The sequence below is a fragment of the Ruditapes philippinarum genome, unplaced genomic scaffold (assembly GCF_026571515.1).
Source record: "Ruditapes philippinarum isolate M1 unplaced genomic scaffold, ASM2657151v2 ctg2177_1_1_1_1, whole genome shotgun sequence".
Lineage (NCBI taxonomy): Eukaryota > Metazoa > Mollusca > Bivalvia > Venerida > Veneridae > Ruditapes > Ruditapes philippinarum.
The window spans coordinates 112,879-131,210 of record NW_026852871.1 but is presented as its reverse complement, the minus strand read 5'-3'; the positions used below and the strand labels follow the sequence as shown (position 1 = coordinate 131,210).

The window sequence follows — 18,332 nt, the reverse complement described above, 5'->3', positions numbered from 1 at the left end:
TTGAGAAATCCAGCACTATACATTAAAAAGTGTTGAATCTAAAATTGAATCGAGGATCTCGCATGTTTTTATTAACGATATTTTTGATAACTTTATGTTTTTGGACATTTTAGAGTATCTGTTTTCCTTGTTTTTGTAACAAATTACAGGCCGCTTATGTAGTTCACCATTCTATTTTCAAGAACTTGAACAAGTGCATTGAACAACAATAAATTAAGGCAGCATGCATTCAGATTCACGCTAATTTTCATGAAAAGTTTGAATAATGAATTAGTAGGTAAAATATTACGAACGCTACTTAATACACGTAAATTACCAAATACAAAAAAAAATATGCCAAAAAAGGCATTCATCGCGTTTGTCACGCAGTAGGAATAGGTGATAAATACTGCATACATGTAATTCAGTCAGTCATTGCATGTAATGTATAACTGAGCCGAGTCACGACAAAACCAACATAGTGCGTTTGCGACCAGCATGGATCCAGACCAGCCTGTGCATCCGCGCAGTCTGATCAGGATCCATGCTGTTCGCTATCAGATTCTCTACTTGTTATAGGGTTGGTTAACGAACAGCATGGATCCTGATCAGACTGCGCGGATGCGCAGGCTGGTCTGGATCCATGCTGGTCGCGAACGCACTATGTTTGTTTTGTCATGACACGGCTCAAATTATTACTTGAATTGCTCATTCACGTGAAAATACATGTTTGTCTAACGAGAACAAAGCAATGATGTGTTAAAGGCATAGATACTGCTTCTATTTAATAACTGCGATCTAAAACCCTTTGAAAACAGAAATTTAAAATTTGAATCAATATGTCTTCATTATTTATTTAGGCATATTGGCATATTGAATAATAAACAAATAATAATGCAGTTGAAAGCTTATTACGCATACATGCACGAGATATTTCCCGGCAAGAGTCTGAGTAGCGCAAAAGGCGTATTATCATATTTCTGTTTCTGTCGAAAGGCCGATGTCGTTGTTTGATAACTATTGGTATAGTTTGTGAAACATTGTACGAAAAAGCGTGACTTGTGATTGTTTAAACTTTTATGTGTTTTATGTGTATTTATCATAAAATACGATGTTTGATTTTGTTCACTTAATTTATTTCTTTTTATCATTACAATACGCGAGCTTACACGGACAAGATACATTTGCAATGTACGAATTATACTCACAAAATGAGATAAATGGTAATGAAATACTAACGCTTCTTCAAAGTTCAGAACAAGTATGCGTTTTCAAATGCCACAAAACGTATGGTTGTTTATCTGTGAATTATCACAAAGGTAACAAGACGTGTGTTCTTACCGACTACTATCCGCTCGACGGAACGAAGACGGGCATTCCACAGGCCGGTTGGAATATTTATTTTCGGAGAACCTTTGGTAAGATTGATAGTTACCATCTAGATGCTGTTGATATGTAATGTTCATAACTAATTACAGATGATTTTTATTTATTTTATGCTGATTATTTCAAGGTGGCCTATCACGTGATTTGTTACGTCATGGTTTTGCAATTGCTTGGGCAGACAAGAATGTAAACAAAGCGGCAAATCTGAGGTTGATTTTCATTTAACTTTCGTAATTTAAAGACACCTACCTGGTGCAAGGCCTTATAGACTTAAAATATTCTGAAAATTTTAACTGGGTGCAAAAGGTTTGCCCGTTTCTATTGTTAAAAAATATGATAAACAAGATCAGCAATGAATGAACGCAATCCCCACAAGAACAAGTGGCAAGGAGCTAGAAGGATCCAAAACAAAAACGACACTAATGTGATATAACCGGGAAACACTATTGGTTTAAAGCCTTGCACCAGGTAGGTGTTCTTGTACGAAAATGCTTTTGCTAAAAGTAAAATGTCATTAACACCTAAAAGCCATAACGTAACAAATCACGTGATAGGCCACGTGGTATTTGAACGAAAATAATGACCATTTGTAAGTCTAAAAGGAACCGTATTATTTTCAACCATCCCATTTTGATTGACGTGGACGGTAGTTTGCAACAATATCCACTGCCGTCCATGAACAGGATCAATCAAACAGTGTCTTTAACAATTTTCAATTTTGCTGTCTTAAGGCGTTCTTAAGAGATTCTGTTTTCTCTTGGCCACCAATAGTATTTTCATGAGAACATACATGTCTTTATTTTTATCCCACATCAAGCGTTCCAAATATTGGCATTAAATCATACGCTCATACTTTTCTAGTTTATTATAATGAATTTGGTAATTTATGCTTACATATAATTGTTATTCTTGAAAATAGCTTTAATTAAAAGTGTTGGCGACATTATATATGTCATTAAATGGAGGCTGTTAAAGTTTTTTTTTCAATAAATACAGGATTTATTTTCATCGAGTGGTATGAAAATAAATATTTCATGAGTGGCAGTAGCCGCGAGTAAAATATAATAATTTTCATACCACAAGATGAAAATAAACCCTGTATTTATAGAAAGAAACTTGAATTTTCAGTTTATTATGAACATTTTTCTTCTTTTTGACATTACAATTTGAAAGGCTTCACCTTAAATTTTGTGTATTGGCTGAATTAAGAAGTCAGTAGTCCGTCAAGGCACCAGTAATAATTCGAAAAATATGTTTTACTGCAATGAAAAATAAATTTCTAAAGCGAAAATATGAAAATGAAAATGCGCATTTTATTTCATCAATATTTCTCAATATTTTATTCAAAAGTATATAATAAAATATTTTAATTTATCTGGCTAGAACGTTAATGTACTACCACTACTTAATTTACAGTCTTTAAAGCTGAATGCCAGATGAGCCAAAATATTTCGAGAAAATCAATATTGAGAAAAATGTACTTATATTTTAAGAAAGGTAAAAACATTCATGTTTTTGCATATGTTAACCACTATTTGGTAATTTTCTTAGATTGTAAGTGCCGATAGCAATATGTTAATTAGTTTATTTGTTTACCTCACAATATTTTACTTTTAAATACATTTCTAAAATTTTCATGAATATTGACATGAATATGGAGGCATGGCGCTTTAATGGCTTTGTGCTATTATAAACAAGCAATAATCAAAGTATTACAGTCTTTTCGAAAGTCCTCTAACATTCTGAATTCATTAGGCGATTTTTGAAGGCATGTATATTATTTTAGTTCTTAGGATGTTTGTATCATAGTATTTTGTAAGGTTTACTAGCCTAATATGTATCAAAAGGTCAATTTTTCTAAGAATGAATGTGTATATAACTAATGTTTCAAATTTTCTCATTTTTAAGTAAATTTGTTGTTAAAGTTCCAAGTTCTTTAAAAGAGATAAATAAGAATCCCTAAAGAACGCCCAACACAACCTAATTGAAAATGTTGCAGGCTCGGTTTGATTGAGTCTGTTCATGGACGGTACTGTAAAGTGCAAACTACCGTCCACGCCCTCTAGCACTGGCTTAAGCAGAATTCAACATTTAAACATGAATATTAGGAAACAGTCTTTTAGGGATTGACAGTAAGAAGGAACACCTTTAAACCTCAATCAGAACATAACCTTTGTGAAAGTTAAATTTCTTAAACTAAAATTGTTTTTAAATAAAAATGCTAGACTTATAAACCTTATTATACATGATGTTAGTGATGACAAAGAACAATTACCTTAAGTCCAGAGTAAATACCATTTATAGTGACAAAGAAGAAAAGTGAAAAATATTTTAAAAAACATTCAAATATAACAAATATTACAGTAACAAAGAAGAAAAAACATACCAATTTTTAAAGTCAAAATAATCAAGGAAACTTGACTTGTTAATCTGATCAAATATGATGAAGATGTTTATAATGTTTTATGGACGGATGATTTGATTTAAAACATATTTTATTACCCAAAAAGAAACATATACATACATGTAAAGACAGATACAATATAATGGTATACAAGAAAAGCATTGATGCAAAGCATCAAAGAGCGTCCAAGCAAGAAATGCAGCGAGTGACGATGAACTAGTAGACATATGTTGACCAATCTTCTTATAAACTTTTCTATGGTTACTTGGATTTTACCAGAAGTGTTTAATAAAGTAATGTTACATATTTTTATCCTCGGCTATCGCTTTCTGAAAGTTTGATTTCAGGTAAGAGAGAATAATATAAAATGATTGGTTGTGGGTGTTTTCTAGTGTGAATAGTATGAAACAATTGCTGAGTGATGATTTATATAATTTATAATTTATATAATTTACATTTTACAAGATATACGTTTACGTTTTGCAAAATGCAATAAACAGTACTAATGCGTATTCTAAGACTGCTGCTTCTCGAAATCGATCCTTTTGTGTGTATTTTAATTAATTTTCATTTTAAAATACCTTGTAGGTTCGTATGATCTCCTGTTTTGTATATTTTGAAATGACATCCCGTCCGTTTGTGTGTAATAATTGAATCGTCCGTCTGTTCGTTCGTCCGTCTGTCCGTACGAGGTTAACCTAAAACAGCAAGTTGGATTTTTTTTCAAGTTCTACCAATACCAATGACTTCATACTTTACACACTTGATACTCTACGCATAGTTCATGATCTGGGCAAGTTATATAACTATGTATTTCATTTTTTCAAGTTATTGCCCTTTTCAGCACTAAGAAAATGAATAATTGGTTAACTTAAAAGGCAACTTGGATATAAGTTCTATCTATACGAATGGCTTTATAATTACAACACTTACTTTTGAATACAAAGTACATGACATTGCCAAGTAAAATAGCAGTGTCATCCAATCTCCCCAGTTATTTTCCTGTTGGATTTATCTTATACTTCATTTATTTAATGAAATCTTTCATATTCGGTAAGTGGATACCTTAAAGGATCCATTATTTTTTAAAGTAAGGAGCCTCTAGGTTTAAGGTCAATTGTCTATAAAACAAATTTAAACCTTTTTGCTCACACAGCCTTTATTTTTTAGTTGATGTCATTCGTGTTACATACAAACTGCTAATAAATGTCCTCTACCTTTGGGTTTATCAAGGATTCATTGGGTCAAGGTCGAGGCCAAGGTCACCAATGTCAAAATAGATTCTTACTTTTGTACAGGTGTATTAACCTGATCCTATTGACAGATTCTCTTATATTTGGTAGGAACATAAAGTTGTGTTTTTTTGTATGTAGTTAGGGGTCAGTTGGGTCAAGGTCATCAAAGCCAAAATAGATTATTACACTTTTGCTCTTAAAACCTTTCTCATTTATGGACAGATGTCTTTCGTATTTGGTAGGAAAATAACTTGTATAGTATTCTTCCTTCTGACTGAAGGAGGAGTGGGTCAAGGTCACCAGTGATTAAAAAACGATTTTTACACTTTTGCCTATTTAGCCTTTTTTATTGACAAATGTGTCTCATATCTGGTAGGAAGATTACTTGCATGGTATTCTTCCTTTGGAACGGTTTGGACACGGTTACCAGTGCTAAATATATATTTTTATGCTTTTGTCTGTATAGCATTTATTTCCTGACAGATGTATTTTATGGCTGATAGGAAATTAACGTCCATGGTATTCTTTCGTTTGGATGGAGTTAGGGGTCAGTTGGATCATGGTCACCAGTGCTTAAAATTGTTTTTAAACATTTTTGCCTACATACAGCTCAACGCCCACAGCACAGAGCTATTTGTGTTGACTATTTTTGTCCGTGGATTTTTTTCATTTAAACCCTTCGATTTACAGTTAAAAATAAATTAGGAAGCAAGAACTCCTTTCGATTTGTATTATGTAAAGTCATATATTGGTTTCCCCTTCGGTGATTCGCAACATGTCATATAAATGATTGAGAACGGGAACAAATTTCCCGCCAAGGCAGTATAAAAGACAAAAGAAAAAAATAAACTTAAATTCGGTAATTTATTTCTTACATTTGTATCTTCTACAGGAAATTACTAATTATTCTGTAGGACACAGTTGATTATGTTTGTACATGAATTCGAAAGCTATAAATAGATGACCTAAATGTCATTCGGAACTGTCTCGGCTATTATCTATAATAACCTCGGAAACAATACGGATTTAAAGTAGTTCTACCACGTAGTTTCAGATGTAAACAGAGATAATGTAAAACGAATGCATTTATCTGACATCTAATGTATCTTCCGGTACTCGTATGCTTGAAAATATGTCTGACAACAATTTGTAATTTAAATAAGCCCACTGATGTTCAACTTCAAACAAATCCGACTAAATGTCGACAGGTTGGTTTCTTGTACTTTCGGTTTCTACAACCATAATAATAAATATATAAATAATGTATTGTTTGCTTTTGTAGCTATGAATTCTATGAATTCACTTATGTTTGGTGGACTTTTACTACATATATTGGAAATAAACTTGTCAATAACTCCCAGCATTAAATTACTATTTGTTTACATGTTTAGTTTCTTAGCGTTGGTTAGACCCATACTATTCGTGTTCGAGGTCCTTATCCTAAGACTGACGGAAAGGGCAGAGTAGTTGCGATTGTGTGAATGTCCGAAAATCTATTTATAGAAGTAGTTTTATTCTGTACTTTCTGTACATAGCTTTGGGGAAATCACCTAATGGAGTGTAATAACGAACTCGATGTTTTTGGCTTTTTTAAAGTGAAATAAAACAGTTATTTCTTTGTAAGAAAATAATCAAATATCATTATATGAATAATTCCATAAAAAATAAAGTAAATATACAAGTTTACGCAGAAAAATACCTTATTTATTATGGAGGATTCCACTACGGCTGTTTAAAAACTATTTTTATTAATTTTAATTATAAACAATTTATTTTTTGAAACATTTGCAATAGATGTTAAAGGAATATTGATAATTTTCAAACACAACAATTTTTTTCACCTTAAACGGTAACATAATGATAGAAAAATAGAAATATCACGTAAATGTGTTATGTACTTAATTTGGAGTAATTCCCCAGAGCTTAATCCATAACATACCGGAAAACGGTGTTTAGCTAGGTTTTCGAAAAAAGGTCAATTCGTGTCGCACGCTATGGTAATAACGAACTGTGAAATGAAATGCAAACATATTCAACAATAAATTGCACTCTTTAGAACTTTATCGAAAAAAAAGAGTAATTTTTCGAATTATTATATCAAAGTATTATAATTTTGAAATTGTTTTTTCCTTAGGTTCTTTCCGGTAAATTAATCTTTGATTCTGTTTTGTTTGAAGGCAATCGGTTTTATGGTGGCTTGAATGTAATGTAAATTTGCCCAATAACAACAGAAACTTTCGCCTGCAGTTTTTACATGAAGTGTTATGGGTTTATTGATAGGACGGTGATTTTAAAGCAATTCAACAAAATAGTAGATTGAATCTCGCATTAAATCAATTAACAAAGCTCTTTATATATCATCAATTTCAAGTACATGTAGCTTTTATATCTTTGACTCGCATGAACATGATTTCCACATACCTGTCTCAAATTCGGGTAACAGTCTTCCATTAATAAATAATGTTTCAATATATCAACATGCCATTCAAATTTATTTATGATTTTTAATGAACCATTATTTTTGTTAACGCGTATTACAAAAAAATCCGAATTTGGTCTTTTTGAAATTCATCCTAAATATTTCATTCCAGTGTGTATTCTACTTTCACTATTTAACTTGGACTTGAAATATCAAACTACTGTATCTTAAGTATTATTATGCAAATTTAAATGATTTACAAAACATTCGGAAAAATGTACAATAGCACTTAATCTAAAAAGAAAATGACCTGTGCGGTAAGGTATTTTTTTTTGCGCGGAGCTTCTCAATTGCTGCATTGCAGCAACATTTTTAATTGTTGACAAATGTATGTCATATTTTGGAAAGAAAATAACTTACATGGTACTCTTCCCTTTGTTTGAGGTTTGGGTCAATGTGTCTAGGTCAAGGATGTCAGAAAAATTTCTACATGTTTGCTTAAACAGCCTTTACTTTTTGACTGATGTTTTTATATTTGGTAGGATGATAACTTGCATGGTCTTCTTCCTTTGGATTGAGTAGTACTAGTACTAGTACTGGGAGATACAAAGACCAATAGATTTTTTTAAACAGCCGTTGTATATTTTTTTTACAAATGTCTCATATTAAAAAGGAACATTCCTAAGATTGTCCTTTTAAGTTCGGATGGAGTTTGGGGTTGCTGGGTTCAAGGAAAGAAGTCCTGCATTAACTTGTAAAGATACTGCTATTTGATAAAGCTGAATATTTGTCAAGTTAATCACAAGTCTTGGCAATGACTTGCTAACTTATATTTTTTACAATTACAAAATGCAATGACCCTGTCAAGTTACATATCTGTGTTTATAACTTTTTTGGCAATTTTCCGTCCTTAACTGCGTGAATGGGTAAACATTTATTGAATTATTACTGAAAAGAATCTGAGCCGAGGGTATTTGTGTTTAACAAACACGTTCTTGTTTTGTCCATGTCACAAGTCCTGTTTGGTGTCCTGCATGGTTCTTTGCCGACGGTCCTGTGTTGGGGATGAGTTCATTAAATAACGACCTTCCCTTTTGAGCTTGTATTCATATTTTAATGACTGTATGTGTTCTTTTTTTTTCTTTTTTTTTTTTGGGGGGGGTGGGGGGTGGGGGTGAATTAACGCTGTTTAGGTCGGCATTTGTGGTAGTAAAAGTCCTTGACAATCCTTCTGTGCAGTGTTTCTGGCACGAGCGGGCACTTGAGTCGAAACACCGACCTTACAAAGCTAGCTTGACAGATTCCATACATTAAATAACCCCTTGCGCGATTCGAACCCACAGCGGTGAATAGCCAGTGTGTTGAATTTTTACCACTCCGCAACAGGCGCCAGATTCAGATGTTTTGTATCGTTAAATGCTATAATCATTTCCTTTTGTAGATGTAGACATTTTGAAAGACGCAGAAGCATGGCAGTCGACAACGCTTGTTTGGAATGGAGTCCCGTTAACTGCAGACAAAGCCATTGATGGAGACATTAACAATAATGCAAAACAAAACGATTGCGCTCACTTAACAGGCACAAATTCTTACTGGGCAGTAGCTTTTGGTGCATTTGGGCCTGTCAAGGAAGTGAAAATCTACTTGAGGAGCGATCATACCGGTAAGATCATTATCAAAAAGGCAAAAGTCAAATGCTGGATATAAATTAATTCTTACAGGCCATGATATTTGTTTTGTGAAAATTGCATCTTTTTAAAGCTTTGTTTAGGAAATAGATATAAATTCTGAGTGCATTGTTGTAGAATAATGCACGGTTTGAGTTCAAATGCGTAGTAATATAATCACGAAGGCCGATAGGCCTTACAAAGCATTTGAACGAAAAACGTGCATTATTATACAATAATGCACGAAGAATTAATATCTATTTCCATTCTAACACGTCAAGAAAAAATATAATTATTATTATAAAGTTGGACTATATGTTTGTTGGTTAAATTTGTTTTCGCCTCAGAGTTTCCCATGGAAACGTTCTTTAAAGGCTGTTCCAGTGGGTTGAAAAAAACTGTCGATAAATCTACCGTGTGTAGAAACATTTTGAGAATAACGAATTTTGAAAATGCTGATAAAACTTTGTTTATTTTATTTCACTCTATAACTTTTCAAGCGAAATATAAATTTTTAAAAGTGAAATAAATGTAAAACTTAACTCGTTTGCGACATTAAAATAGCGCACTTGATTTGATTGTTTTGCATGTGCTGTTTGGCGCTACATTGTGACGTCACGTAAACAACACTTTAAACGTCTGTACAGCGTTAACGACTGAATTAAAGATATTGGTGTTCGGATTCATTTTCTTAGTTAGACCATTTTCTTTCATTTTAGATAGTTTTCACAACAAAATTCGACAAAAAATTGTTTTTTATTTATCAGATTTTTCAAACAAAATGTGAAAATACACATGGAGATAATAAGAAAGGCGAGTGCATTGTTGTAAAATAATGCACGCTTCGGGCCTTCTTTGTTTATATAGAAAAATTTCCGATAAAGTTAGAATAAAGGTTAGATTATGTTATTTTTAGATAAATCGTTTTAATTAAATATCAAATCTTATGAATTTAGATGGAAAATTATAAAATTCGCCGATAAAATTCATATAAACACTAAGGACAACCTTCGGTACCTCTAATCTGTCGGTCCACTCTCAGTTCTAATCGATTCGTTTACCCACGGGGGAGGAAGTGTTACTCGAAGGATGGAGTTCTTATGATAACTTGTTTGGAGTTCTTATGATAACTGTCACTGAGTTCCTGGAAAACGTTACGGATTTCTGTGGAAAACTTTTCTATATACTTGGAGAACTCGCGTAAAAAATGGTTATTTTTAACTTTAAATGGAGAGTTTGAGGTGCTAAATTAAACTTTGATAATTAAGCTTGCCCTACAAATTGTATTTTGTTTCAGAAAAATCTTTTAGTTAATATTTTGTCGCCTTTTTGAAAAAAAATCTGGTAGTTTTGAGAAAAATTACCAAATTACTTGTTAATTCGTACATATTGACCTTTTCATTTGTGATCTTCTTCGTTGCTATACTTAATTACCTAATTATTATGGAGAGTTGCAAACATAAAGCCCACGCTAATAAATTTATACCTGATTTTTCAAATGTTACGGAGTTCTTGCGATAACTCAAAATTTGTCCTGGAGTTCTTATGATAACTTTTTGTTACTGCCAGTGTGTTTTTGTGCTTAATCATGGCACGTTTAAGCGTATTTTATTAGTCAATAAGTGTGTAAATCATTATGAAGCATAGTACGCTTTGTTACAACCAGTTTTGCAATAAAAACGAGTTTTGCAATAATTTTATTGCAAAACTCGTTGCGTTGACATGATTTTATTGCAATTTGATCACAACCGGTTTTGCAATAAAAACGAGTTTGCAATAATATATTTTTTCTATCGGATTTTATTGAGATTATACAAAAGGCATTATAAAATTTATCTATGTATATAGGGGTTGACATGCAGGGATTATATTCGGAAATAATGAATATATAATGCTCAAACAATAATTTACATTCTAAATTTCATAATTTTTTATTAACCTTTTAATAAGGTCTTAACTTAACAGTTCTTTGAAGAAAGAACAAAAACACGAGTTTTGCAATAATTTTATTGCAAAACTTGTTGCATTGACATGATTTTATTGCAATTTGATCACAACCAGTTTTGCAATAAAAACGAGTTTTGCAATAAAATATTTTTCTATCGGATTTTATTGAGATTATACAAAAGGCATTATAAAATTTTTCTATGTATATTAGGATTGACATGCAATGATTATAATCGGGAATTATGAATATATAATGCACAGACAATAATTTACATTCTAAATTTCATAAGTTTTTTTTATTTTTAATATATATCTGATGAAAGAATGATTATGATGAAATACCAGGACATGTACACTTATAACAACAACTGTAGTTTTGGAAACTCTTGTGCTCAAATCTCTGTGATATACATACATGACCTTTTAATAAGGTCTTAACTTACCAGTACTTTGAAGAAAGAACAAAAAAACGAGTTTCGCAATAATTTTATTGCAAAACTCGTTGCGTTGACATGATTTTATTGCAATTTGATCACAACCGGTTTTGCAATAAAAACGAGTTTTGCAATAAATTTTTTTTATATATATATGATGAAAGAATGATTATCATAAAATATCAGAACATGTACACTTATAACAACAACTGTAGTTTTGGAAATTTTTGTGCTCAAATCTCTGTGATATACATACATGACCTTTTAATAAGGTCTTAACTTATCAGTAATTTGAAGAAAGAACAAAAAACGAGTTTCGCAATAATTTTATTGCAAAACTCGTTGCGTTGACATGAGTTTATTGCAATTTGATCACAACCGGTTTTGCAATAAAAACGAGTTTTGCAATAAAATATTTTTTCTACCGGATTTTATTGAGATTATACAAAAAGGCATTATAAAATTTATCTATGTATATTAGGATTGACATGCAGGGATTACATTCAGAAATAATGAATATATAATGTTCAAACAATAATTTATATTCTATTTTTCATTAGAGTTTTTTCTTCTTTTAATATATATGATGAAAGAATGATCATCATGAAATATTAGGACATGTACATTTACAATAAATGAAATGAAATTTAGAATGTAAATTATTGTTTGAGCATTATACAGTCATTATTTCCGAATCTAATCACTGCATGTCAATCCTAATATACATAGATAAATTTGTTGTTCTTTCTTCAAAGTACTGATAGTTAAGACCTTATTAAAAGGTCATGTATGTATATCACAGAGATTTGAGCACAAGAATTTCCAAAAACTACAGTTGTTGTTATCAATGAACATGTCCTGATATTTTCATGATAATCATTTTTTTCATTATATATATATTAAAAATAAAAAATTATGAAATTTAGAATGTAAATTATTGTTTGAGCATAATATATTCATAATTTCCGAAAATAATCCGTGCATGTCAATCCTTATAATACATAGATAAATTTTTGTAATGCCTTTTGTATAATCTCAATAAAATCCGATAGAAAAAATATTTTATTGCAAAACTCGTTTTTATTGCAAAACCGGTTGTGATCAAATTGCAATAAAATCATGTCAACGCAAACGAGTTTTGCAATAAAATTATTGCGAAACTCGTTTTTTTGTTCTTTCTTCAAAGAACTGGTAAGTTAAAACACATTATTAAAAACGTCATGTATGTTTATCACAGAAATTTGAGCACACAAGAATTTCCAAAACTACAGTTTGTTGTTATAAATGTACATGTCCTGATATTTCATGATGATCATTTTTCATCATATATATATTAAAAATTTAAAAAACTTATGAAATGTAGAATGTTAATTTTTGTTTGAGCATTATATATTCATTTATTCCAGAATAATCCCTGCATGTCAATCCTTATATACATAGATAAATTTTATAATGCCTTTTGTATAATCTCAATAAAATCCGATAGAAAAAAATATTTTATTGCAAAAACTCGTTTTTATTGCAAAACCGGTTGTGATCAAATTTGCAATAAAATCAATGTCAACGCAACGAGTTTTGCAATAAAATTATTGCGAAACTCGTTTTTTTTGTTCTTTCTTTTCAAAGAACTGGTAAGTTAAAACATTATTAAAAACGTCATGTATGTTTATCACAGAAATTTGAGCACAAGAATTTCCAAAAATACAGTTGTTGTTATAAATGTACATGTCCTGATATTTCATGATGATCATTCTTTCATCATATATATATTAAAAATTAAAAAAAAACTTATGAAATATAGAATGTTAATTATTGTTTGAGCATTATATATATTCATTATTTCCCAAAATAATCCTGCATGTCAATCCTAATATACATAGATAAATTTTATAATGCCTTTTGTATTATCTCAATAAAATCCGATAGAAAAAATATTTTATTGCAAAAACTCGTTTTTATTGCAAAACCGGTTGTGATCAAATTGCAATAAAAATCATGTCAACGCAACGAGTTTTGCAATAAAATTATTGCGAAACTCGTTTTTTGTTCTTTCTTCAAAGAACATGGTAAGTTAAAACATTATTAAAACGTCATGTATGTTTATCACAGAAATTTGAGCACAAGAATTTCCAAAAATACAGTTGTTGTTATAAATGTACATGTCCTGATATTTCATGATGATCATTCTTTCATCATATATATATTAAAAATTAAAAAAAAAACTTATGAAATATAGAATGTTAATTATTGTTTGAGCATTATATATTCATTATTCCCGAAAATAATCCCTGCATGTCAATCCTAATATACATAGATAAATTTTATAATGCCTTTTTGTATTATCTCAATAAAATACGATAGAAAAAATATTTTATTGCAAAACTCGTTTTTATTGCAAAACCGGTTGTGATCAAATTGCAATAAAATCATGTCAACGCAACGAGTTTTGCAATAAAATTATTGCGAAACTCGTTTTTTGTTCTTTCTTCAAAGAACTGGTAAGTTAAAACATTATTAAAACGTCATGTATGTTTATCACAGAAATTTGAGCACAAGAATTTCCAAAAATACAGTTGTTGTTATAAATGTACATGTCCTGATATTTCATGATGATCATTCTTTCATCATATATATATTAAAAATTAAAAAAAAAACTTATGAAATATAGAATGTTAATTATTGTTTGAGCATTATATATTCATTATTCCCGAAAATAATCCCTGCATGTCAATCCTAATATACATAGATAAATTTTATAATGCCTTTTTGTATTATCTCAATAAAATACGATAGAAAAAATATTTTATTGCAAAACTCGTTTTTATTGCAAAACCGGTTGTGATCAAATTGCAATAAAATCATGTCAACGCAACGAGTTTTGCAATAAAATTATTGCGAAACTCGTTTTTATTGCAAAACTGGTTGTAACAACGCTTATCATTTGAACAAAAATTTGGTTATATCACAAGAACTCCGTAACATTTGAAAAATCGGGTATACATTTATTAGCCCGGGCTTTATGTTTGCAACTCTCCACTATAATTAGGTGATTATGTATAGTAACGAAGAAGATCACAAATGAAAAGGTCAATATGAACGAATTAGCGAGTAATTCGGGAATTTTTCTCAAAACTACCAGATTTTTTTAAACGGCGACGAAATATGAACTAAAAGATTTTTTTTCTGAAACTATTACAATATGTAGCGCAAGCTTAATTATCAAAGTTTAATTAAGCACCTCAAACTCCCCATTTAAAGCTAAAAATAACCATTTTTTACGCGAGTTCTCCAAGTACATAGAAAAGTTTTCCACAGAAATCCGTAACGTTTTCCAGGAACCCCGTGACAGTTATCATAAGAACTCCAAACAAGTTATCATAAGAACTCCATCCTTCGTGTAACACTTCCTCCCCCGTGTTACCGGTATTCTTTTATATAAACAAACGCCACCGACACCTTTCCTTTTCAGACGCTGTTTTCAGGAAAGCTTTCAGTGTTATGATTCACTTTTCAAAGACAATATTGCCCCTAATCACTTAGCTTGTAACTACACAGAATTGTTTTTCCTGAAGATAATAATTAAAAGCTGAATACCGTTTTAAAAGTCGCGTTCTTTATTGTTTTAAAAAGACACGTTCAAATGATATTTCATCCAACAAAGAAAATGGTATCAGGTTATAACACGTACGAAAATGAAAAGATACATCCTACGTATATACAAACAAGCAACGAAGCTCTTTAGACATGAAATGAATGGGGATAATTTTACCAATTTACTTTAAAGCAGTCTTTAGCTTTTATTTTTATTTTGAAAAAAAATTTAGTGTTGTTCCAGACTATTAAATATTTCAATAATTTTATTTTGGAAAAATGCATCATATCACTGTTCAAAACAGCGTACGGAGAGCTATTCATAACGCGCCAGTGACGTCAGTTTCTAAAAATAGAAGATCGGGAAACGAAAATCAATTAACAAACATGAGTTGAGAGAGGACAGGTATATTAGAGGCATCGAGTGGTTTCTTAATTCTTTATTGATTTCATTTTTTTTATTTTCCACCTTAATTATTTTTATTTGGCAACTATATGAAACGATTTATCGCAAAATAACATATTTTAACATATCTCATAGCTTAAGGTTGCTTTAAAACTCCCTTTTGGTAGACTTTGATGTGAAAAGGATTAAACATTTCAACTTCCGGGTAAAACATACTTACTCGTATCTTTTTAAATTCTGATATAATAACAACTTGTGTTCTCAACATATTTAATATTCAGTTTTCAATTCATTTAATGATATCTTTCTTTTTCTTCGTTCTTTAGGGATTCTGTTTCTTTCCTTTTGTTGTTAATATGTCTTCATTTTTCAGTGGCAAACCATGCTACCTACACAGTGACGGTGTGTAACAGCCGTGACGATGTCATTAATGGTAAAGGAACATTGTGTGGCTCATACTATGGTCCGGATTCTTACACACATCCTTTCATCTTAACAGTAACATGTGAAAACACCGTCTTTGGTAGATTCCTGAGAATAAACAAGGATACGGAAGCTTTTTGCTTATGTGAAGTATTTGTTTATCCCCCAAAGTAAAGGATTTGGTTTCAAAACATTTCAATTTGAAAGCAAAACAATGCATAAGGTAGTGATCCTGACTGGGAGAAATTAAAAGAAAACACATTACATGCGAGAAGAGATTAAATTGAAATGAAATCTTTAAACAAGAATTATCTATCATAAAATTACTATTATTTGGAATGGAAACCATTTATTTTCCTTGTTGTTTTATCATTTCTATAGGGAGACTATTGATTATGTTAGAAAACATGTGTCTTCTCCCGTTTATGGTTCGGTGGCTTCTGATGCCCTGCTTGTGTGGCTGGGTTGACCCGGGGGCTACGTTCTGTGTACGTTGCCTTGCACTTGTTGATCTTGGTTCTCATAATTTAATAAGTGATGTTTCGAAGAAAAGTGCCCCGCACGTCTAGCATTGATTTGGACAGAATTTGACACCTTTTTACTTTAATAAACTCCCCTTTCCTGTTTATGCATTCAACGTTGTTATATTTTCATCCGGCGGTCATTGTTTGTTGCCCTCCTTCATCACCGTGCATATCCCATAACGCTGGAATGTGCAATTAACGTAAAAGTAACGCCGAATCTGTGCAACGCTATCGCCAAAACGAATAACACAGAAAGTAAACGAACCAAAATATTTTATTCTAAATCAAATTTAAAGAAATGAATAAGCACATACGGCTGCTTCGACATTATACTTAAACCAGCATTACAATTTTTGTTAGTAATTATTACTTTTTAGATCATTCGTGAGAAAGACAACCTGATTACTGTTTTGAACGTGATTTTTTTGTTGTATTTTTTCAAATGAATATGTACATTTAAAACATTTAAAACTTTATTTTTTTCATATTCTGTATACGTAAGACATTTGTCAAACTAAAAGTTTTGTATAACCATAGAAAGAAGCTGGTAGAATAGGATTTAGCGACTTTTAATGAGATAACCTCCTTCATTCACAAATTCGGCGTTACCTCGTAAAATGGTCTCAATTACGTTTTATCTGCTAAATTACGTATTATATGACACGAGTAGATTGGAAAATGTCTCAGTTACACCGAATATAAAAGCTCATAAAGTAATATGTACTTTATTGTAGTTAAAGTTATTAACAGACCAAAAATCGCCATCAATACACTAGTCAGGTCGTCATTTTCACGAATGTTCTTGAAAAATAAACACTTTCATGGAAATATTTTTGATGAGGTTTAAAGCATAATGTCTCAGCTAACTCATTTCTTCCAATTCGGTGTACAATAAAAATATTGTTTCATTTTCTTATCGCGGTGCTCGTTTTAGCCACTAAATTGCGCAATTCTGTGTTACTTTTGCATAATTCCAGCGCTATTTGCACATTTCTGCGTTACTGGATATACACGGTGCTCATGTCCTGTTCGCATACCCCATTGACTTTGTTCGGTGCCTTCTAGGTGCCGTACTTGTGTGGCTGGGTTATGTGGGGAGTGCATCCCATTAACGTCGCCTTGTCTTATTGGTCTTTTTTATGATTTCAATCGTGCTGTGTGTACCGTGTGGCGGCTGTGAAATGTCTCCTCGTACATGCAACTTTGAGGTATTTAAATTAACACCCCGTCTGTGCTTTAACTTGTGTCCTGTCCTTATTTTGTTAGGTATCCTGCTGGACTTCTTCTCGGTGTCCTGTGTTGCTGGGTTGTGCTAAGGGATGCGTTCATTACATGGCACCCTTTCTTGTTTGATCTTTTTTTCATCCACAAGGAATTCTCCGGCGTTCATTGTTTATTGAACATCTTCATGTCCCCGGTCCCTTCTAGGTGTCCTGCTGGAGTGGCTTTGTGTGTCTGGGGTTGCGTTTTCTGATTTGCCCCTTGTGGCTTAGGGTTTGTCTTTACGAGTTGAATAATGAGAATTGAAACCACAGCTTAACCCTGCGTGATCGGTAATAGGCGACTAAATGTATTCCAATTACTGGAGTCTATGCATTTCTTAGCTCCAGCCAGCAGGGGAGATGGTTTTGACACTTTGTATTGCTTTAAGTTTGTAACGCCCTAGTTTAGCCAAAATCATGTTTCCTATTTGGGCGCCATATGACCTAAATTGTGTTGATAAATAAAAAGAAATCTTACTTACTCCTTTCGGGATCTTCTTTTTCTTGCATGTTTGCCATTCAAATATTTTATTTTTGAGAAAAGAAAAGACCAAGTACCATTTGAATTGATTGGTTTGATTCGATGTTGTTATGGATATATTTTTATTATTTCCATATATTTCCTGATACTGTTATTAATCCCGCTTTGGTTTTC

The 18,332-nt window shown here is 31.6% G+C and overlaps 1 protein-coding gene across 1 annotated transcript; it reads left to right on the top strand.

Annotated features, from left to right (window-relative positions):
• Positions 1-923: 923 nt before the first annotated feature.
• On the top strand, positions 924-16,973 carry LOC132726962 (uncharacterized). Its single transcript, XM_060712379.1, has 3 exons — positions 924-1,397; positions 8,865-9,086; positions 15,842-16,973. The coding sequence occupies exons 1-3, from the start codon at positions 1,091-1,093 to the stop codon at positions 16,063-16,065; spliced, it is 753 nt and encodes a 250-aa protein (XP_060568362.1). The 5' UTR covers positions 924-1,090; the 3' UTR covers positions 16,066-16,973.
• Positions 16,974-18,332: the final 1,359 nt, after the last annotated feature.